This window comes from Ovis canadensis, chromosome 3 (assembly GCF_042477335.2).
Source record: "Ovis canadensis isolate MfBH-ARS-UI-01 breed Bighorn chromosome 3, ARS-UI_OviCan_v2, whole genome shotgun sequence".
Lineage (NCBI taxonomy): Eukaryota > Metazoa > Chordata > Mammalia > Artiodactyla > Bovidae > Ovis > Ovis canadensis.
In genome coordinates, this window is record NC_091247.1 from 58,581,427 (window position 1) to 58,601,535 (window position 20,109).

At 42.1% G+C, this 20,109-nt stretch overlaps 1 protein-coding gene and 1 long non-coding RNA gene across 4 annotated transcripts in view; one reads left to right on the plus strand and one right to left on the minus strand.

Moving 5' to 3' along the window:
• Positions 1–4,287, minus strand: part of LOC138436881 (charged multivesicular body protein 3) — an 84,931-nt gene extending 80,644 nt beyond the window's left edge. The window contains exons 1-2 of one of the 3 annotated variants that reach the window (XM_069583184.1): positions 2,979–4,205; positions 494–633 (exon numbers count right to left, since the gene is read on the minus strand). In XM_069583184.1, coding sequence (XP_069439285.1) covers positions 494–633; positions 2,979–3,204 — 366 coding nt within the window. In that variant the 5' untranslated portion in view covers positions 3,205–4,205. Of the gene's footprint in view, positions 1–493; positions 634–2,978 lie in introns of all 3 variants that reach the window. The other 2 variants (XM_069583179.1, XM_069583181.1) reach the window with 2 other exon arrangements.
• A 70-nt stretch (positions 4,288–4,357) lies between these two features.
• Positions 4,358–20,109, plus strand: part of LOC138436883 (uncharacterized) — a 39,536-nt gene continuing 23,784 nt past the window's right edge. Inside the window, exons 1-2 of the long non-coding RNA XR_011255654.1 lie at positions 4,358–4,414; positions 19,479–19,573. This is a non-coding gene — a long non-coding RNA (uncharacterized lncRNA). The remainder of the gene's footprint in view (positions 4,415–19,478; positions 19,574–20,109) is intronic.

Here is a 20,109-nt window from a genome sequence, read left to right on the forward strand (position 1 = left end):
CTAAAATTATAATCTCATCAATTTCATGAGCAAAGTAGTAAGCCCCCGACCATTTCCAACAACACTGCTTCTTCTATAGGCACACAGTTGGCTATTACCCTAACAAAAGGACTCCTTTACTTTTACTTTAGGGTTTTTTCTTTAAAAACAAAAATGATTTTGGATCACTGAATAAAAACTGGGAGAAAAAGCACAAATCACTAAATAAAAGGAATACATGTGTTTCTTAATGAAGCTCTGACAACAAAATTGGATTTGCTTCTCCTGATTCTAAACAGTCCAATTTTCTTTCCCCACCACTTCCCTTTTCCCACTCTTTAATTAATTAATGTTCGTTTTCCTTGGTCTGCAAAACCTCTTTAAGTGGACACTGAAGCATCCCCATGAGAACTGATTATGTCTAAGAAAGATGACACAAGTACACAGAAGGGTCACCAGCTGGTGACTACTATTTTGGTAACAATTATTTCACTTCTATCACTGTTTCTAATACCTGAACCAGCCAGATGCCATCTTTTGTGTCTTCTACAAGCTCATAGAAGTGCATTTCACCACTGAAATTGGTACTAGAAACAGATTCAGATGCTTCTTCTTCTTTGAGTGCAGAATAAAGCTCACCTTCCATCAGGTCACCTGAAGAAAATAAAAAACAATAAGATTTCAAAAATCTCATGTTTCAATAATTAATTCTATATGATGTCATTGTTCTTGCGTTGCATTCTACAGAAGAGTAGAACATGAATACATCTGTTTAATATTCACACATTCATTAAGTATGTAAGAACCTTCTATGTGTCAGGCAAAAATGAACAAAACAGTCTTGGGGTTATCACATAATTCATTAGGAAATTATTGAATTTATATCAGCCCCTAAAGCCATCACAGTATTATTTAACTTGTATCCAGGTATTTTATTTAAATACTGGATTTAAGTACACTATTTAAATTTTTCAATAGTATGATTTATATACTTCTGACTTACAAAAATTAGAAAAGGGTTTACAAAATTGACCGTCATCACCTGCATGAAATAGCAACAAGGCTTATCTGACTTGAAGGTCAGATACAAAAGATTATCTATAAGAACAAATTTCATATTCATATACACTTACAGTGCAAATTTATAGATTGTATCATGAAATAATAAATAAAAATACTACCATCAAATTAACTTTTGTCAATTGTTCACAAGGCAAAACAAGCACCATATCATGATGATAGCAGCAAAACCATTCACAGCAAATACTTAAACTATAAAGTTAAACTGCTTTATAAATTGTTGGATGTGCTATAAAATGTGATCTGAGCCATATTTTTGTGGGCTGTGTGTATTCTTTAAATATTATGTGCACTCTTTGTATGCTCAAAGTTACAAGCATTTTTAGGCCCAAAGGAAGGCAATGTTAAATAAAATCGAAATCAAAAGAAAAAAGATGTGTTATCAAATCAATCATGAAAAATGACTTGGCTTGGGCAGTTAAGGCACTTTTTATTTCTAAACCTAGAGAGTTTATTTATTAGAGACCTTTTACCTTACTCTATTCCCTCGACACTACACCCCAGCCATGGGAGAAATAAAAGTAATCAAAAACCAGTCAGTAAACAAGAGGTACAGTTTTATGCAAATAACACACAATTTTATGTTTCTTTAAAGAAAAAATGTATCACTTTTACAGAGAATGTTTACTCTTCTGTCCCAGTAATGATCCTAACTGTAACCAACAAACATGTGGGTGCTAAAGTCCTCTGAAGTTAGTATTCTTGTCTACCACACTGCATGGCTGTATGATACTAAATATGGGAAAAAACTGTCTTATAAAAGACACACAGCTGACAGATATACCTGAAACAACAAAAAGTTAACTATCAGTTTCAACTGCTTCCTACAGCAACCCAAAATGCCTTTCTCAAATTACAGTACCCACCCCCCCCTTCCAGGAAGTGTGTCTAAACAAAGATATAGTTTGTCCAGGGGTGAAAAAAAATTACGCATATTTCTCACTCAAATCCTACCCCAAAACTAAGTTAATGTAACTGCATGCGTTAACATGTTAAATGTCTCTTGGCTCAGTTCTATTTCTCAACCCATTTAAGTTGATACAGCAGTGCTTGTGGTACAGAAGGGAAAAAACAGTTTTCATCCAAGATACAATAAAAAAAAAATCATTATAGAAATGGAAAAAAACTCTTTCAAAACAAACAAGGTAGGCATTCCACAAAAAAAAAAAAACACCTTATTTTCACCAAATTTAAAGTATGAAAAGCTAATATTGCATCATGTACACTTTCTCTAAATTTAGACTCATTATTTCAAATTTAAATCTTAAAAAAAATGTTTTCCCATTTAATTTGGCATCAGATGTTCACTAAACCTGTGATTACCATTTCATGACGTATGTAAGTTATCATGCTACACACCTGAAACTTGTACAGTGCTGCACGTCAATTATATCTCAATAAAATTGGAAGAAAAAATAAAATAAAATTGAAATCCTAGGCCTAAATGCTTCTTTGATATTAAATACTTCAGGAATGTTTTTCCCTCCGGGTAACTTGCTATTACTACGGTGACAAATGCTTCGATCCATAGACAACGTTATGGGGGTTCTTCTTTTCTTACAGCCTTATGAATTTCAACTGACAAATCATGCTTTCCAGTTTGTGACTGGTTGACATTTCCGAATTTTGGGGAAACCACTCCGTAAACAACGCTAAGAAGCGGCACTTGAAACTGTTATTTTAAAATAATCTTAGGAAGACAAGCCAACACCCCTACAAATAATTCCAGACCCCTTCTGAAAACTGGGGTTTACTCCTTTTTCTTTTTTTGGGCGGGGGTGGGGGGTAGAAAAACTGGACAAAGAAAATCTAGGCGGCTCTGGAAGTAATCTACTTAACCCTTCGAGGTATCGACTCATCCTGGGAGACCACCCCTCTCGCCCACGGGTAGAGGGGACCCTCGGGGAGCAGATACTTGCCTGACTTTTCCACCAGTTCCCGGACATCCTTCTTCTCGGGCAACCCCGAATACCCCAGCCCCCGACACTCCAGGATGGTCTTCAGCTTCTTGAAGCTCAGCGCCACCGGATCCACCAGCTGGGTGGCAAAGATGCCAGTTTCATACCACACAATGGCCTCAAAAAACCTGGCCAGGACGAAAAGGACCAGAAAATAGAGGAGCAAGAAAAAAAGCTTCAGCCACATCTTCCCCTGCGTCTCCTCTCTTTTCAGAGCTCAGAATACGGAGAGGAGGAGGGTAGACTCGCGGGGTGCGTGGGCGAGGGCACCAGCTCGCCGTGGGGTCCTGACTGCCGTCACCGCGGGGCCATCCCCGGCGGGAGGCAGGTGGACCAGGGTGGGTGGGGGGTGGTATGTGTCGGGGTGAGGAACAGATGACCAGGGGCAGAGACGCAGGGACTCGCGCGGGGCCTTCCCGTCAAGAGGCAAGAAAAAAACGGGGGGGGGGGGGAGTACTAAAAAAACTCCATCAATTAAACCCAGATAGGAGGGCGGCGCGGGAAGAGCCCGAGGGGAAAAACAAGAGGAGGGCCGCTTCCCCGGGCGGGGAGGCACTGATCGAGGTGGCGGGGTCGGCCTTCCAGCACCGTGATCTTAGGGAAGGGGGAGGCCAAAAGAAAAAAAAAAAATCATTCAGGTCCACAAAGGAAGCGGGGGTCGGGCTGCAGGCCGGGGCCGGACGACAGCAGGCCCAGGAGGCGGTTGGGGCCGGCCGGGCCAAGGCCGGGCTCCAGCGGCCGCGGTCAGGAGGGCGCGGCGCTCGGCCGGGCCAGGCCCGGGGCCCAGCGCGGGGAGGAGCGGCCGCTGCAGCGCCGCGCCCGGCGCCCAGGCTCCAGGCCCCGCTGGCCGCCCAGGCTCCGCGAGAAGCGCGGCGGACACCGCGACGGCGGCGGCTCCAGGTTCGCTCAGGCAGGCAGGCTGCGCCTTTCAGGCGGGCGGGCACCGCGAAGCGGCCTGGCCCGGGAGGGGGCGTCGCAGTGTCTGCAGAAGGAAATGGGGGCGCGCGAGACGACGGTCCGGGAGGGGAAAAAAAGCAGAAATAGGCCCCAGACGGCTCCCCGGGACGGCTATCGGGCGGCCTCCCGGTCACGAAGCTCCCGCCCGGCTCGGATGAGCGGCGCGGGTCCCGGCCGCCGTCCCCGACGTCCCTGCCACCTCACGAGGCCGCGACCGTCGCCTCCAGAGTAGAGGATCAGCTGCGGCCGCGGCCGGAGCCGAGACATAACAACTGACGTCGGCTGCGGGGAGGGGGAAGGGCGGGGCTAAGAGGGAGGGCGGGGCGAGGGCGGGGCCAAGAGGGGAGCGCCCGCGGGCGGCGTTGAGGAGAGGCGGGTGTGGGGAAGGAACTGGGCGCCCCAGCCTAGGGGCAAGCAAGCAGAGCCCATCTGCAGACACGGTGCGTGCTCTAGAGCTCTCCCGAAGTTGCCTCTCCAGTGTCTTTTTCCTCTCTCCTTTCTTTTGCCTTGCACATGTTTTAGTGATTGATCTTGTCTGGGGGTTGGACTTAGGACTGTGTCGCTTTGTGTGTTTTTCGGTGAAAATGGGGCAGTTAATTCAAACTAGTCAGTTCTAAAGGAAATCAACCCCGAATATTCGTTGGAAGTCCTGATGCTGAAGCTCCAAATACTTTGGCTATTTGATGCGAAGAACCTACTCGATAGAAAAGACCCTGGTGCTGGGAAATTTGAGGGCAGGAGAAGGGGACGATGCAGAACGAAATGGTTGGATGTCATCACTGATTCAATGGACTTGACTTTGAGCAAGCTCCCTGAGATAGTGAAGGACAGGGAAGCCTGGTGTGCTGCAGTCCAGGGGGTCGCAAAGAGTCAGACACGCAAAGAGTGACTTCTTAAAATAGGTAAAAATCAAAAGGTACGTTTTTGCCGAGTCCTAGTTAACTGGGGAAATCTTGGCACAGTTGGTTTGAGGTGGTAGAAGGTGAAACCTGGAAAACAATGATTTGCCATCTTTAGGTGAGGATGTAGTAGCTTGTACGTTTATGTGTTGGAAGAATTTTGGCCAAAAGGAGAACCAGAATTAGGCCCACCAGTCCCTGTCCATTTCAAGGCCCTCCTCACTCCTTGCCTTTTCAGTCTCAGGAGTGATAAAAAGCCAGGTATTGAAGCACTGAGTTCCCAGGACAAAGGGTTGTTGCCTGTGGATATGTACCAGTGCAAAGTTTCCTTGCTGTTTTCTTTCCTTACCCTCCCTGAGTAAGGCACTGCTAGCAAGAGGAACTTGTATGAAATGAGTAATGTGGTTGAGCACACAGTAGGGGGTTCTGTGTTTAACCCCAAATAGAACCTACTCTCCATGTCAGTCTCTGTGCCAGTCTTGAGGGAGAAGAGGGTTGCATACATATAATCAGTAAGGCTGACTTCTACCAGCCCCCTTATGAGGAAAAAAAAGACCCAGAAATTACAAGAGAAATGTTAGCTATTGTGCAAAGCTTTTGAATGTCTTGAACTAGGGGTGAAAGTTGTAGGAAGAATAGGGGTTTGATCCTCAGTCTTGGAGCCAATTAGGAATGGAAGGCAAAGAGTAGTCCATGAGAATGTAGCCTCAGAGTGGTACCCTTTTAAAATAAAGGAAGCAAGGGGATCTCAATGTCCAGCTGCTGGAAGAGGATTTAGTAAGGACCGACACAGGGCAGGGAGAAAGAATCAGAGAAGTATGGAAATGTACAATCAGCTCTTGGCCTCTGCTTCTGTGTCTTAACTAGCCTCAGTGTGGCTTTGTTTCTGGGGCTAGCAGATCAATGTGGGAGACTATATTAGACGTTCTAAAATGCTTGGTTCTGAAATTTCAGAATCCTTGGGCATGTTACAATGATGTTGTTAACTGGATAATATTGCTGTCCAAACCCTGACATATATCTTCACCTCAAATTGTACTCACTGGTGGGGAAAGACTGACCGAAAACTCAAATACGGTTATAAAAGAGGGCTGTGTGTGTGCTAAGTAGCTTCAGTCCTGACTCTTTGCAACCCTATGGACTGTAACCCGCCAGGTTCCTCTGTCCATGGGCTTCTCCAGGCAAAAATACTGGAGTGGGTTGACATTTCCTCCTCCATGGAATCTTCTCCACCAGGGATCGAACCTGCATCTCTTCTGTCTCCTGTATTGGCAGGTGGGCTCTTAGAGGGGCAGGTGGGGAAAATTGAGCTGAGGACTGGAAAGGAGTTATTAAAGAACACTTTTGACATTTTGTGTTTAACTGCGTCCCATCTCAACAGTTGTGGCCTTGTTCCCTCAAGGTTTAGTTCAGTTCAGTTCAGTAGCTCAGTCATGTCCAACTCTTTGCAACACCATTGACTGCAGCACGACAGTCATCCTTGTCCCTCACCCACCCCCAGAGCTTACTCAAACTCATGTCCATCCAGCCACTGATGCCATCCAACCATCTCATCCTCTGTCTTCCCCTTCTCCTCCCACCTTCAATCTTTCCCAGCATCAGGGTCTTTTCCAAAGAGTCAGTTCTTCAAATCAGGAGCCCAAAGTATTAGAGTTTCAGCATCAGTCCTTCCAATGAGCATTCAGGACTGATTTCCTTTAGGACAGACTGGTTGGATCTCCTTGCAGTCCAAGGGACTCTCAAGAGTCTTCTCCAACACCACAGTTCAAAAGCATCAATTCTTCGGCACTCAAATTTCTTTATAGTCCAACTTTCACATCCATACATGACTACTGGAAAAACCATAGCTTTGACTAGATGGACCTTTGTTGGCAAAGTAATGTCTCTGCTTTTTAATATGCTGTCCAGGTTGGTTATAACTTTCCTTCCAAGGATCAAGTGTCTTTTAATTTCATGGCTGCAGTCACAATCTGCAGTGATTTTGGAGCCCCCCAAAATAAAGTCTGTCACTGTTTCCACTGTTTCCCCATCTATTTGCCATGAAGTGATGGGACCAGATGCCATGATCTTAGTTTTCTGAATGTTGAGTTTTAAAGCAACTTTTTCACTCTCCTCTTTCACTTTCATCAAAAGGCTTTTTAGTTCTTCGCTTTCAAAAAATGTATTTCTTTATGTGGTCGCACAGGGTCATAGTTGCAACATGTGGGGTCTTCACAGCAGCAAGTGGAATCTTTAGTTGCAACACACAAACACTTAGTTGTGGCATGTGGGATCCCAGGAGGATGATTTCGGTGTCCACTCTGCCCAGCTGGGCAGATTAAGTAGAATTTCTGTTCAAAGACCAAGATGACAAAAGGATGTTTGGATTATTTATTGTTTTTCCTAATCTGGTTTTTCTGACAGCTAGCCTGCTAGTCTGGATTCTTGATTTTATATCTCAGATTCTGTTCACTCATGGGATAGCTGAAATGCCTTGTCATTTGGTATTGTGGCAAAAGCATGAGAACCAGAATTAGAGGGCTTGGTCCAGGATAGACTAATATCTACTACTGTGTCACCTTGTTAAGAAGTCACAAGATGGCTCTAAACCTCCTTTTCTCACCTATAAAATGGGATAGACTGCTTACCCCGTGGAGCCATTTACTGTAAGGATTAAATAAGGTAGTGAATGTAAAATTGCTTTGAAAATGACATACTGCTTGTATTTAATTTAAAATAAAGAATTACTTTTAGAGAAAAGGAAAGTCAGTGTCTCTGGTTGAGCTGGATGAAATGAGATGATTTAATTTACTCTTTAAATTTTATTTTTATCAAAGTGTTAGTTGTTCTTTGTGTCCAACTCTTTGCACACTCATGGACTGTAGCCCACCAGGTTCCTCTGTCCATAGAATTCTCCAGGTTAGAATACTGGAGTGGGTTGCCATTTCCCTCTCCAGGGGATCTTCCCCACCCAGGGACTGAACCCGGGTCTCCTGAATTGCAGGCAGATTCTTTACCATCTGAGCTACCAAGGAATCTCTTAAAAAAAAAAAAAAGAAAAGTCAAAGCATTATCCATATCAAAGAACACTTCAAGACTTCAAAATTGGGACAGTTTTGAGAGTGAAAGGGGCAATGGTAACAAAATTATGCCAAACAATCAAGGACAAATCGAGACGTCCCCAGGCAAATCCAGATACTCGGCTTGTCCCTTCTCACCCTGATTCCCGTTCCTCAGAAGTAACAGCTTTCAATTCTATTAAGCATTTTTCTCATGTTTACTTTTCTATTTCCAAATAATAAGCCTCTGTTGCTTTTCTTGATTTTTCCATTTTTATACATTATCTATTGATTTTTTACCATGGAAGATGAAGAATGATCTCTTTTATACCCTCCATTCACACACCATTTCCTGCCCCTCATTCCCAATGTGATTATATTATATATTCATTTTTATATTAATGCATCCATATAAATCTGTTCATGACTGAACCACATCATTTATATTTCCCTTCTGGTGCAATTGCTCATTTTCCCTGCAGTTAATAATTAACTCAATTTTTGGTTTGTTCTATTTTCTAGGGCCCTGTCCACTTATTCATTCCCAAACTCTCTGTATGAACTATCAAACCACTCAAATGTCTAATTTATCAATACCATGTTTTATTTGAAATAAACCTTTTGTCCTTGGTCTTCCTGCTCTTGGTAGATTGGTTAACCTCCAGACCAACTGTATAGCTGTCATCCCAGGACTACCCTTCACTTCTCTTCTATGTTAGACTCTGTTTATTTTTTGATCCCATGATTACACTTTGTTTTTTCACTTCCTTGTTTGCATGGAACACAACAGCTACAGTGATTTAGTAAGAAAGTGAACTTTGGATCCCTTCAGTTCAGTTCAGTTCAGTCACTCAGTCATGTCCGACTCTTTGCGACCCCATGAATTGCAGCACGCCAGGCCTCCCTGTCCATCACCATCTCCCGGAGTTCACTCAGACTCACGTCCATCAAGTCGGTGATGCCATCCAGCCATCTCATCCTCTGTCATCCCCTTCTCCTCCTGCCCCCAATCCCTCCCAGCATCAGAGTCTTTTCCAATGAGTCAACTCTTCACATGAGATGTCCAAAGTACTGGAGTTTCAGCTTTAGCATCATTCCTTCCGAAGGAACCCAGGGCTGATCTTCTTCAGAATGGACTGGTTGGATCTCCTTTCAGTCCACGGGACTCTCAAGAGTCTTCTCCAACACCATAGTTCAAAAGCATCAATTCTTTGGCGCTCAGCCTTCTTCACAGTCCAACTCTCACATCCATACATGACCACTGGAAAAACCATAGCCTTGACTAGACGGACCTTAGTCAGCAAAGTAATATCTCTGCTTTTCAATATACTATCTAGGTTGGTCATAACTTTTCTTCCAAGGAGCAAGCGTCTTTTAATTTCATGGCTGCAGTCACCATCTGCAGTGATTTTGGAGCCCAAAAAAATAAAGTCTGACACTGCTTTCACTGTTTCCCCATCTGCTTCCCATGAAATGATGGGACTAGATGCCATGATCTTCGTTTTCTGAATGTTGAGCTTTCAGCCAACTTTTTCACTCTCCTCTTTCACTTTCATCAAGAGGCTTTTTAGTTCTTCTTCACTTTCTGCCATAAGGGTGGTGTCACCTTGGAGCCCTTACACACCTAAAAATTCCTTTATTCTATTCTTATTCTTTTTTTCCAAAACAAAGACTTGGAAGACAAAAATCTCCTTAATACCTTTCACCAATTCACCGATTGCTAACATTTTTGCTATAGTTGTTTTATCATGTCTTTTCTCTATCTTGAGTAAAAGCATATTGTTTTTTTAGGGCTTTCCAGGTGGCTCAGTGGTAAAGAATCCACCTGCCAGTGCTGGAGATGCAGGAGAAGTGGGTTCAATCCCCGAGTTGGGGAGATTCCCTACAAGAGGAAATTGCAACCCACTCCAGTATTCTTGCCTGGGAAATACCGTGGACAGAGGAGCCTGGTGGGCTACAGTCCAGAGGGTCACAAAGAGTCAGACACAACTGAGCATGTACACATACTATTTTTTTTCTTAAACCACTTAATAGCTTCAGTTACTCTTCCTATTTGAATGTATAGCCAAGTATATATAGACTTCTAAATTGGAAACCATTTCCCCTCAGAATTTTGGAGGCGTTGATCCATTATCTTCTGGCTCCTGTTATGATTTGACTGTTTTCCCTGTAAGTTCTTAGACTACCTAATTACTGTTTTGCTCTGTAAGAAAATCAGGCTTTTCTGGGTGCCTTCTCCAGAAACATGTCCTGCTGCGATTGTGAGAACTGCCCATCCAGTCCTTTGGCTATAGAAATGACCTTGTTGATCACAGCATTGATATCGTGCTGTGCTTCCCAGTGCTCTAGGCCATTATCTGGGTTTATCTGGTGGCTCAGTAATAAAGAATCCACCTGCCAATGAAGGAGACACGGGTTTGATCCTAAGTCGGGAAGATTCTCTGGAGAAGGAAATGGCAACCCACTTCAGTATTCTTGCCTGGGAAATCCCATGGACAGAGGAGCCTGGCAGGCTACAAAGTGGAGCCTGGGGTCTCAAAGAGTCAGACAGGACTTAGTGACAGAACACACACAGTCCATTATCTGCAAGAATAGGCAATGTGGCATTGGGAGACCTATTTGGCACATAAGCTGGAATCTTCAAAAGGAGGAACCTCTTTTTCGGGAGAGACATAGCTGCAAAATGTGGCTTTCAACAGAGCTGAGAGGTAGGCATCCTGTAAGGCAGCTCTCTGCACATTGCTGTCCATTTAATACACAGCCCTTCTCCCCTGGCCAGTCAGCCGGCCAGAAGTCACTGGTCCTCACATCTTCCAATACCAGGAAAAGCAAGCAGGAGGACCCTGTACAAACACTTTGAAGACAAAGGTAAATAAGGAAAGTAAGCAAACAATAAGTCACCTTTCCTCCTGGAGTAAACTATTCCCTCCCCTGATCACCTGAAGCTACAAGGACACATAGTCTGACCATGAGACAGCTGGCATTGTTACAGAGTTTTCCCACCCAGGACAAAATGAAAATGCAAGCCCCTTGTTCAAAAAAGCAGGAAAATAGTGTCATTGGAGTGCTACTATATAAAGCTTTTCCTTCCTTTCTGTTCTCTGGACCTGTTAAGATGTTTTTAAATTTGTGATTGAATGTATGTAACTCTCTCTTGGGCAGAGGACGTGAGTGTATGCTAACTTGCTTCAGTTGTGTCTAACTCTTTGTCGGACCCCATAGACTGTAGCCCGCCAGGCTCCTCTGTCCATGGGATTTCCCAGGCAAGAATACTGGAGTGGGTTGCCATGCCCTCCTCTAGGAGATCTTCCTGACTCAGGGATTGAACCCCGCGTATCTCCTGCACTGCAGGCACATTCATTACCACTGAACCACCTGGGAAGCAGAATATGGAAGTGCCCCAGTGGGGAAGGGCAGTCGTAGAGAGCATGAGGTTGGGCAGGGGCCTTGGATACCAGGTGATGGCGGGCCAGATGCCAGGAAATGGGGAGCTGACAGCAGGCAAACCTCATGTGAACAAAAGGCTCCAAGGCCTTGACACATGCTCCAGTGTTAATCAGATCTCACTTATAAAACACAAATCCAAAGAAAAAATTATTTAGAATTTCAAGACGGCAACAATTAAACTCCAAGCACCCACAGAGTCCCTCTGAACCTGGGGTCTCGAGCCTGTGCTTTGTCACATACCCATGAAGCCAGTGTGTGGGATGGACTTATTGAAATCAGTGAAGGTCCAGAAAATCCTTTATTTTTTATCACATTTGTGGTATGTCATAAACTGCTGTAAATAGTTTTATTTTTTTTACATAACCCTTCCTGGATGCCGTCTGCAAGGCTTAGCTCCTACCCTTTTCAGCCATTCTCTGGCATATTACAGCCCCTCTCAAAGCCTTATCTGTAAAACAGAAATAAAACAATGATCTTGTAAGATTGTTGTGAGGACTTAATGAAGCTGATAAGGCACTAAGCTTAGTTACTGGCTCATGTTCTTAACAAGTGGGCATTAACATACATATGTGTATTTGCCCACATACGTGATACACATACAGCATTGCATGACACACAGGGATGGTACCAGAGTACATGGCAAGTGTGAAAAGGCGTTAGTCACTCAGTTGTGTTTGACTCTTCGCGACCTCAAGGACTGTAGCTCGCCAGGCTCCACTGTCCATGGAATTCTCCAGGTAAGAATACTGGAGAAGGTATCCATTCCCTTCTCCAGGGGATCTTCCTGATCCAAGGATTGAACCCGGTCTCCTGTATTGCAAACTGATTCTTGACCATCTGAGCCACGAGGGATACATAGAAGGTACTTAATAAATCTGTTTTTTTGGACAAAGAACATAGATACTAGGAAATTTTTAAAATGTCAGTGTGGCGAATGAATGCTATTAAGTGCAGTGCAAGGCAAATATGACTTGATTATTTAAAAAAGAAAGTATAAAAGTGCTTATAAAAAATTCAAACCTGCTTTGATGGGATAATTTAAAAACTAATGATAGCTGAATTAAGGACATAAAGAAAATGAATGAAGTCCTGAAAACCTTGATAAGTTTGATTTCAGAATGAAAATATGAAAAATTTAAAAAGTTGGTTCTGGTGAGCATGAAGAGAAAGATAAGAGAGAACCTTAGTATAGCAGTGTTGTTTTCAGTTAAAAGTGAGTATTTTGTTATAAAAGTATGCATTTTTATTATAGAAAACATAGGAAATAAGTATGATCAAAAAGAAAATCTGAAATATGCACAATCCCATTATTCTCACACAATGAACAAATTTGTATCAACTGATAATCCTACTGTAAGCACATGTGTCACGAACCTCAGTCCATAGTTCATCAGGCACTCTATCTATCAGATCTAGGCCCTTAAATCTATTTCTCACTTCCACTGTATAATCATAAGGGATTTGATTTAGGTCGTACCTGAATGTTCTAGTGGTTTTCCCTACTTTCTTCAATTTAAGTCTGAATTTGGTAATAAGGAGTTCATGATCTGAGCCACGGTCAGCTCCTGGTCTTGTTTTTGCTGACTGTATAGAGATTCTCCATCTTTGGCTGCATAGAATATAATCAATCTGATTTCAGTGTTGACCATCTGTTAATATCCATGTGTAGAGTCTTCTACTGTGTTGTTGGAAAAGGGTGTTTGCTATAACCAGTGCATTTTCTTGGCAAAACTCTATTAGTCTTTGCCCTGCTTCATTCCGCATTCCAAGGCCAAATTTGCCTGTTACTCCAGGTGTTTCTTGACTTCCTACTTTTGCATTCCCTTATAATGAAAAGGACATCTTTTTCGGGTGTTAGTTCTAAAAGGTCTTGTAGGTCTTCGTAGAACCGTTCAACTTCAGCTTCTTCAGCGTTACTGGTTGGGGCATAGACTTGGATTACTGTGATATTGAATGTACTGATAATCCTACTGTAAGCACAAGATAATTACGATGGTGTGATCACTCACCTACAGCTAGACATCCTGGAATGTGAAGTCAAGTGGGCCTTAGAAAGCATCACTACGAACAAAGCTAGTGGAGGTGATGGAATTCCAGTTGAGCTATTTCAAATCCTGAAAGATGATGCTGTGAAAGTGCTGCAATCAATATGCCAGCACATTTGGAAAACTCAGCTTTGGCCATAGGACTGGAAAAGGTCAGTTTTCATTCCAATCCCAAAGAAAGGCACTGCCAAAGAATGCTCAAACTACTGCACAATTGCACTCATCTCACATGCTAGTAAAGTAATGCTCAAAATTCTCCAAGCCAGGCTTCAGCAATATGTGAACCGTGAACTTCCAGATGTTCAAGCTGGTTTTAGAAAAGGCAGAGGAACCAGAGATCAAATTGCTAACATCCGCTGGATCATAGAAAAAGCAAGAGAGTTCCAGAAAAACATCTATTTCTGGTTTATTGACTATGCCAAAGCCTTTGACTGTGTGGATCACAATAAACTGTGGAAAATTCTGAAAGAGATGGGAATACCAGACCACCTGACCTGCCTCTTGAGAAACCTATATGCAGGTCAGGAAGCAACAGTTAGAACCGGACATGGAACAACATGCATGCGTGCATACTAAGTCGCTTCAGTCATGCCTGACTCTGTGCGATCCTGCAGACAGCAGCCCACCAGGCTCCTCTGTCTACAGAATTCTCTAGGCAAGAGTACTGGAGTGGGCTGCCATTTCCTTCTCCACACAGAACAACAGACTCATTCCAAATAGGAAAAAGAGTACGTCAAGGCTGTATATTGTCACCCTGCTTATTTAACTGCTATGCAGAGTACATCATGAGAAATGCTGAGCTGGATGAAGCATAAGCTGGAATCCAGATTGCCAGGAGAAATATCAATAACCTCAGATATGCAGATGACACCATCCTTATGGCATGAAGTGAAGAAGAATTAAAGAGCCTCTTGATGAAAGTGAAAGTGGAGAGTGAAAAAGTTGGCTTAAAGCTCAACATTCAGAAAACTAAGATTATAGTATCCAATTCCATCACTTCATGGGAAATAGATGGGGAAACAGTGGAAATGGTGTCAGACTTTTTTTTTTTTGGGTGGGGGCTCCAAAATCACTGCAGATGGTGACTACAGCCATGAAATTAAAAGACTCCTACTCCTTGGAAGGAAAATTATGACCAACCTAGACAGCGTATTAAAAAGCAGAGACATTACGTTGTCAACAAAGGTCCGTCTAGTCAAGGCTATGGTTTTTCCAGTAGTCATGTATGGATATGAGAGTTGGACTATAAAGAAAGCTGACTGCCAAAGGATTGATGCTTTTGAACTGTGGTGTTGGAGAAGACTCTTGAGAGTCCCTTGGGCTGCAAGGAGATCCATCCAGTCCATCCTAAAGGAGATCAGTCCTGGGTGTTCATTGGAAGGACTGATGTTGAAGCTGAAACTCCAATACTTTGGCCACCTGATGCAAAGAACTGACTCATTTGAAAAGACCCTGATGCTGGGAAAGATTGAGGGCAGGAGGAGAAGGGGACGACAGAGGATAAGATGGTTGGATGGCATCACCAACTCAATGGACATGGATTTGGGTGGACTCCGGAAGTTGGTGATGGACAGGGAAGCCTGGCGTGCTACGGTTCATGGGGTCACAAAGAGTCAGACATGACTGAGCGACTGAACTGAACGAAACTGAGTTTTGATTCTAAGTTCTTTTTTTTCATATCTATATACGATTGTTCCAGCACAGTTTATTAAAAAGACTATACTTTCTTCACCAAGTTGTGCCTTTGTCAAAAACCAGTTGTCCAAATATATGTATGAGCTTATTTCTGAACTTCCTATTTTATTCCACTGATTTATTTTTCTATCTTTATGTTAATACCACACTGTCTTCATTAGTGTGGCTTTATAATAATCCTTGAAGTCAGGCAGTATTATACCTTGAAATTTGTATGCTTTTTTTCAGAATGGTTGGGCTATTCTAGATTCTTTGCATTCCCTTAAAAATATTAGAATCAGCTTGTCTATCTCTACAAAAAATCTTGTTGGGAGTTTGATTTTAATTGCATTGAATCTATAGATTAATTTGAGGACACTTGGACATCCATGACATTGAGTCTTCAGGTCCATGAACATCTTGTCTTTCCATTTAATTAGGTCTTCTTTAATTTCTTTCAGCAATACTTTCCAGTTTTAGTGTACCCGTCTTTTACTTCTTTTGTTAAGTTTATCACTATTTTTTCTGTTATTGTTCATGGTAATATTTTTATATTCAAATTTCTAATTATTTGTTGCTACTACAGAAAAATATAATTGATTTTTGTGCATTGATCTTGTAGCCTATAACCTTACTGGTCTCAATTATTAGTTCTAATAGCTTTAAGAAAAGATTCCATCATATTTTCTTCATAGATCATTATGTCATCTGCAAATAAAAACAGTTTGTATTTTCCTTTTCAATCTGGATGTCTTTTACCTATTTATTTATTTTTCCTTGCCTGAATGCGCTGGCTAGAACCACTGCAAGTTTTGAATTAAAGTGATAAGAGCAGACATTCTTACCTGTTTCCTGATTTAATGAGGAAAGTATTTAGGTTTTCACCATTAAGAATAATGGTAGCTGTAGTATTCTTTAGATGACCTTTATGAGGTTGAGGAAGCTCCTTTCTAATTTTAGCTTACTAAGAGTATTTCTTAGAAATAGATGTTGAGGGACTTTCCTGGTGGTCTAGTGGTTAAGAGTCTACTTTGCAATGCAAGTGAGAAGGGTTCAATACCTGGTCAGGGAACTGAGATCCCACCTGCTGCAGAGCAAATAAGCCAGCAAGCTGCAACAACTGAGCCTGCACGCCACGACTAGGAGTCCGTGCACCTCAAAGAAAGATCACACATGCCACGACTAAGACCTGAATCAGACAAATAAATAAAAATAAGAAATAGTTAAAAAAAAGAAATGGATGCTGAGTTTTGTCTTCATAGCATATGATTTTTATTTTTAATTTGTATGTTGAGATATATTGATTGACTTTTAAATGTTAAACAGACCTTCTAAGTCACGGTTCCAAGATAAACTTCATTTGATCATATGACATTTTATACTTTTAATACATTATTGAATTCAATTTGCTAACACTTTGTATAAAGTTTTTGTCCTATAGTCTTCTTTTCTTGTAATGCCTTTTTGTCTTGCTTCATTTAAAAGGTAATCCTGGCTTCCTAGAATGAGCTGAGAGCTATTCTCTTCTTTGATATTTTTGGAAGAGTTTGTGTAGAATTGGTAATATTTCTTCTTTAAATGTGTGCTGGAGCTCACCCATGAAGTCATCTCAGCCCAGAGTTTCTTTGAGGCGAGTTTTGAATTATACTGCTTTCCTAAATAGATATAGGGCTATTAAGATTATTTATTGCTTCTTGAGTGAGCTTTGGCAATTTTTGTTTTTAAAGGAAATTGTCTATTTCATCTACTTTTCATACTTATTAGCATAAATTTGTCACTTAATAATTCCTAACTGTCCCTTTAATAAGCATAGAATCTGAAGAGATAGCACCTCTCTCATTCTTAATATTTGTCATTTATGCATTCTATTTTTCCCAATAAGTCTGGTAAGAATTTTATCAACTTATCAATTGTCTGAAAGAGGCAGCTTTTGATTTCATTGATTTCTCTATTGTTTTTCTGTTTCCTATTTTATCGATTTATACTTTGATCTTATTTATTTTCTTCTGCTTCTTCTGGGCTTAATTTGCTTTTATTTTTCTAATGACTTAAGATTATTGATTTGAAGTCTTTCTTCCATTCTAATCTAGATGTCTGATTCTATAAATTTCTCCCTCAAAATTGCCTTTGGAGTATCCTACAAATTCTAATTTGTTTTATTTTTATTCGTTCAAAATAATTTTTAACTACCCTTTTAATTTCTTCTTTTACTCGTATCTTCTTTAGAAGTGTGTTTTTTAGTTTCCAAATATTTGGAGATTTTGTAAAGAGTATTCTGTTATTAATATCTGATTTAATTCTATTACTGTCAAAGAACATACTAAGTATAGCCTGTGAATTGTGGTAGGATAACTGCAGTTTAGTACCAACCAAAGGGAAAGTATTGTCTCTCAGGAAACCCTCAGAGTCAACCAAAGGTGCTCTAATCATTTAGTTCCCAGTTTATTTCAAGTTTACAAATATTTGTTGAATACTGATTATATATGCTTAATCCACAAAATTGTTGACATTGTTGTTTAGTTGCTCAGTCATGTCTGACTCTGTGACCCCATGGACTGCAGTATGCCAGGCTTCCCTGTCCTTCACTATCTCCCAGAGTTTGCTCAAACTCACGTCCACAGAGTTGGTGATGCCATCCAACCATCTCATCCTCTCGCCCCCTTCTCCTCCTGCCTTTAATCTTTCCCAGCATCAGGATCTTTTCCAGTGGGTCAGCACTTCGTATCTAGTGGCCAAGGGAAAGCGGAGTGCCTAATCTCAAGGAACTTGCAATCTAGATATGAATGACTGATACCAGGAAATACATGGTAAAATCAAAAGGTGGATAACAAGAAACAAGAGGGGTTCAAGGAAGGGAAGAATTGAGAAAAGCTTCACATCAGAGGTGGGACTTGAGAAGAGACTGGAAAAAGTGCTCACGTTTGACAGGTGGAGATGGTGGGACAGTCCTTCAGGTAGAAGAAATAGGATAAGCTCAGCAACAGGAAAACACAGTACATGCTTGGGAAACTTTCCCTTGATGGAAGTTTAGGGGAGTGGTGGGAGATAAGGGGAATATTCTATAGGATTCTGAGGTCTTTATACTTATTGAAGAGGCATTTGGTGCCATCAAGATTTTTTGAGCCCCAAAGTTACTTTTATTCACCCACAACATTTGCTCCATAAAGTCTTAGTGGGACTCCATCCACCACAGAGCTCTGGAAAATGTCAAGTGGTTGGATTACATCACTGACCCTTCAGGGGATCCCTGTTGCACTTAGAGTAAAATCAAAACTTCCTGGGTTTTCCTGGTGGCTCAGTGGTAAAGAATTTGCCTGCCAATCCAGGAGACACCATTTTGGTCCCTGGTCTGGAAAGATCCCACGTGACGTGGAGCAACTAAGCCCGTGCGCCAAAACCATTGAGCCTGTGCTCTGGAGCCCAGGAGCCACAACAACTGAGCCTGTGTGCCACAGCTACTGGAGCTAGTGTGCCCTAGAGCCCATGCCCTGCAACAAGAGAAGCCACTGCAATGAGAAGCCTGCCCACTGTGATGAAGAGTAGCCCCCACTCACCACAACTAGAGAGAAGCCTCTGCATCAACAAAGAACCAGCACAGCCAAAAACAAAGAAAGAAAGAAAATTATTTTTTAAAAAATAAAAGTTTTTCAGACCTTGCAGGGTCTGCCTTTGGACTCCCTCATCTCCTACCATCGTTTTTCAACTTTGTTCAGTACATTCTACCTCCATCAGCTTCCTCTCACTTCTTGAACCATAACTAGGGTTTCTCCCACTCAGGACTTTTGTATTTCCTTTCTTCTGTCCTGAACACTTTCCCAGATCTTTGCATGGTATAGCAGGCAGCCTCTAAGGTATTCCAATTGTCCCTATCTCCTGGTGTTCACAACTTTGTATTATCCCCTCCCCTAGAACATGGTTCAGATTTAGTGACTTGCTTTTAGCAAGCAGAATGGAATACAGGTGATGGATTATAAAAGGGAGGAGGTTCTCATGTAGGGTACAGTCTCTCTGGTTCTCTGGCTCATTCTGAGGAAGTCAGCTGCCTACTACGTGGTAAGTGCCAGGTCACTTCAGTTGTGTCTGACTCTTTGTGACCCCATAGACTGTAGCCCACCAGGCTCCTGCATCCATGGGATTCTCCATGGGCAAGAATACTGGAGTGGGTTGCCATGCTCTCCTCCAGGGGATCTTCCCAACCTAGGGATTGAACCTGGACTTTTTATGTCTCCTGAATGATCAGGCAGGTTCTTTACCATGAGCACCACCTAGGAAACCCCATGGAAAACCCTCATGGTGAGGAACTGATGTCTCAGGCCAACGGCCAGCAAAGAGATCTTCCAACAGCTATGTGGGTGACATTGTAAGCTGATCCTCCCCCCATAAACCTTGAATTGACTGCAGACCCAGAAAACACCTGGATTTTAACCTTTGGGAGACCCTGAGTCAGATACCCAGCCAAGCCATGCCTGGATCACTGACCCACAGAAAACCATGAGGTAAGAAATGTTTATTATTTTAAGTTGCTGAGTTTTGAGGTAATTTGTTATGCAGTCACAGGTAACTAATACATATGGCTGGCTCAGTCTCATTGATCACAGCTTAGCTCACGTATCACCTCCTCAGAGAAGCCTTTTATAACTAGCCTGGATAAAATAACTTTCTTCCTACTCTTCTCTTCCCAAAGTCACTTTCTAATATAGTGACCTATTTTCTTTCTCCCATAGAGCTTATTTATAATTTTTACTTATTATTATTATTATTGGCTGTGTCACATGGCTTGAGGGATCTTAGTCATAGAGCTTGTCATCATCTTTAATTAATTCATTTACTTGTGTGTTTTCTGACATCTCACAGCTAGAATGCAAACCCCTTAAGGGCAGGACTACTGCCTGACTTGTTCACTGCTCCATCTCCAACACCTAGAATGATGCCTGGATCAGACCCTTGTTGAACAAATGTAAGAGAGTAAAGATTCTGCATTATTTGTTCCAGAAACTTCCTGGTGTTTAGCAGAGCCAAGTCCTATGAACCA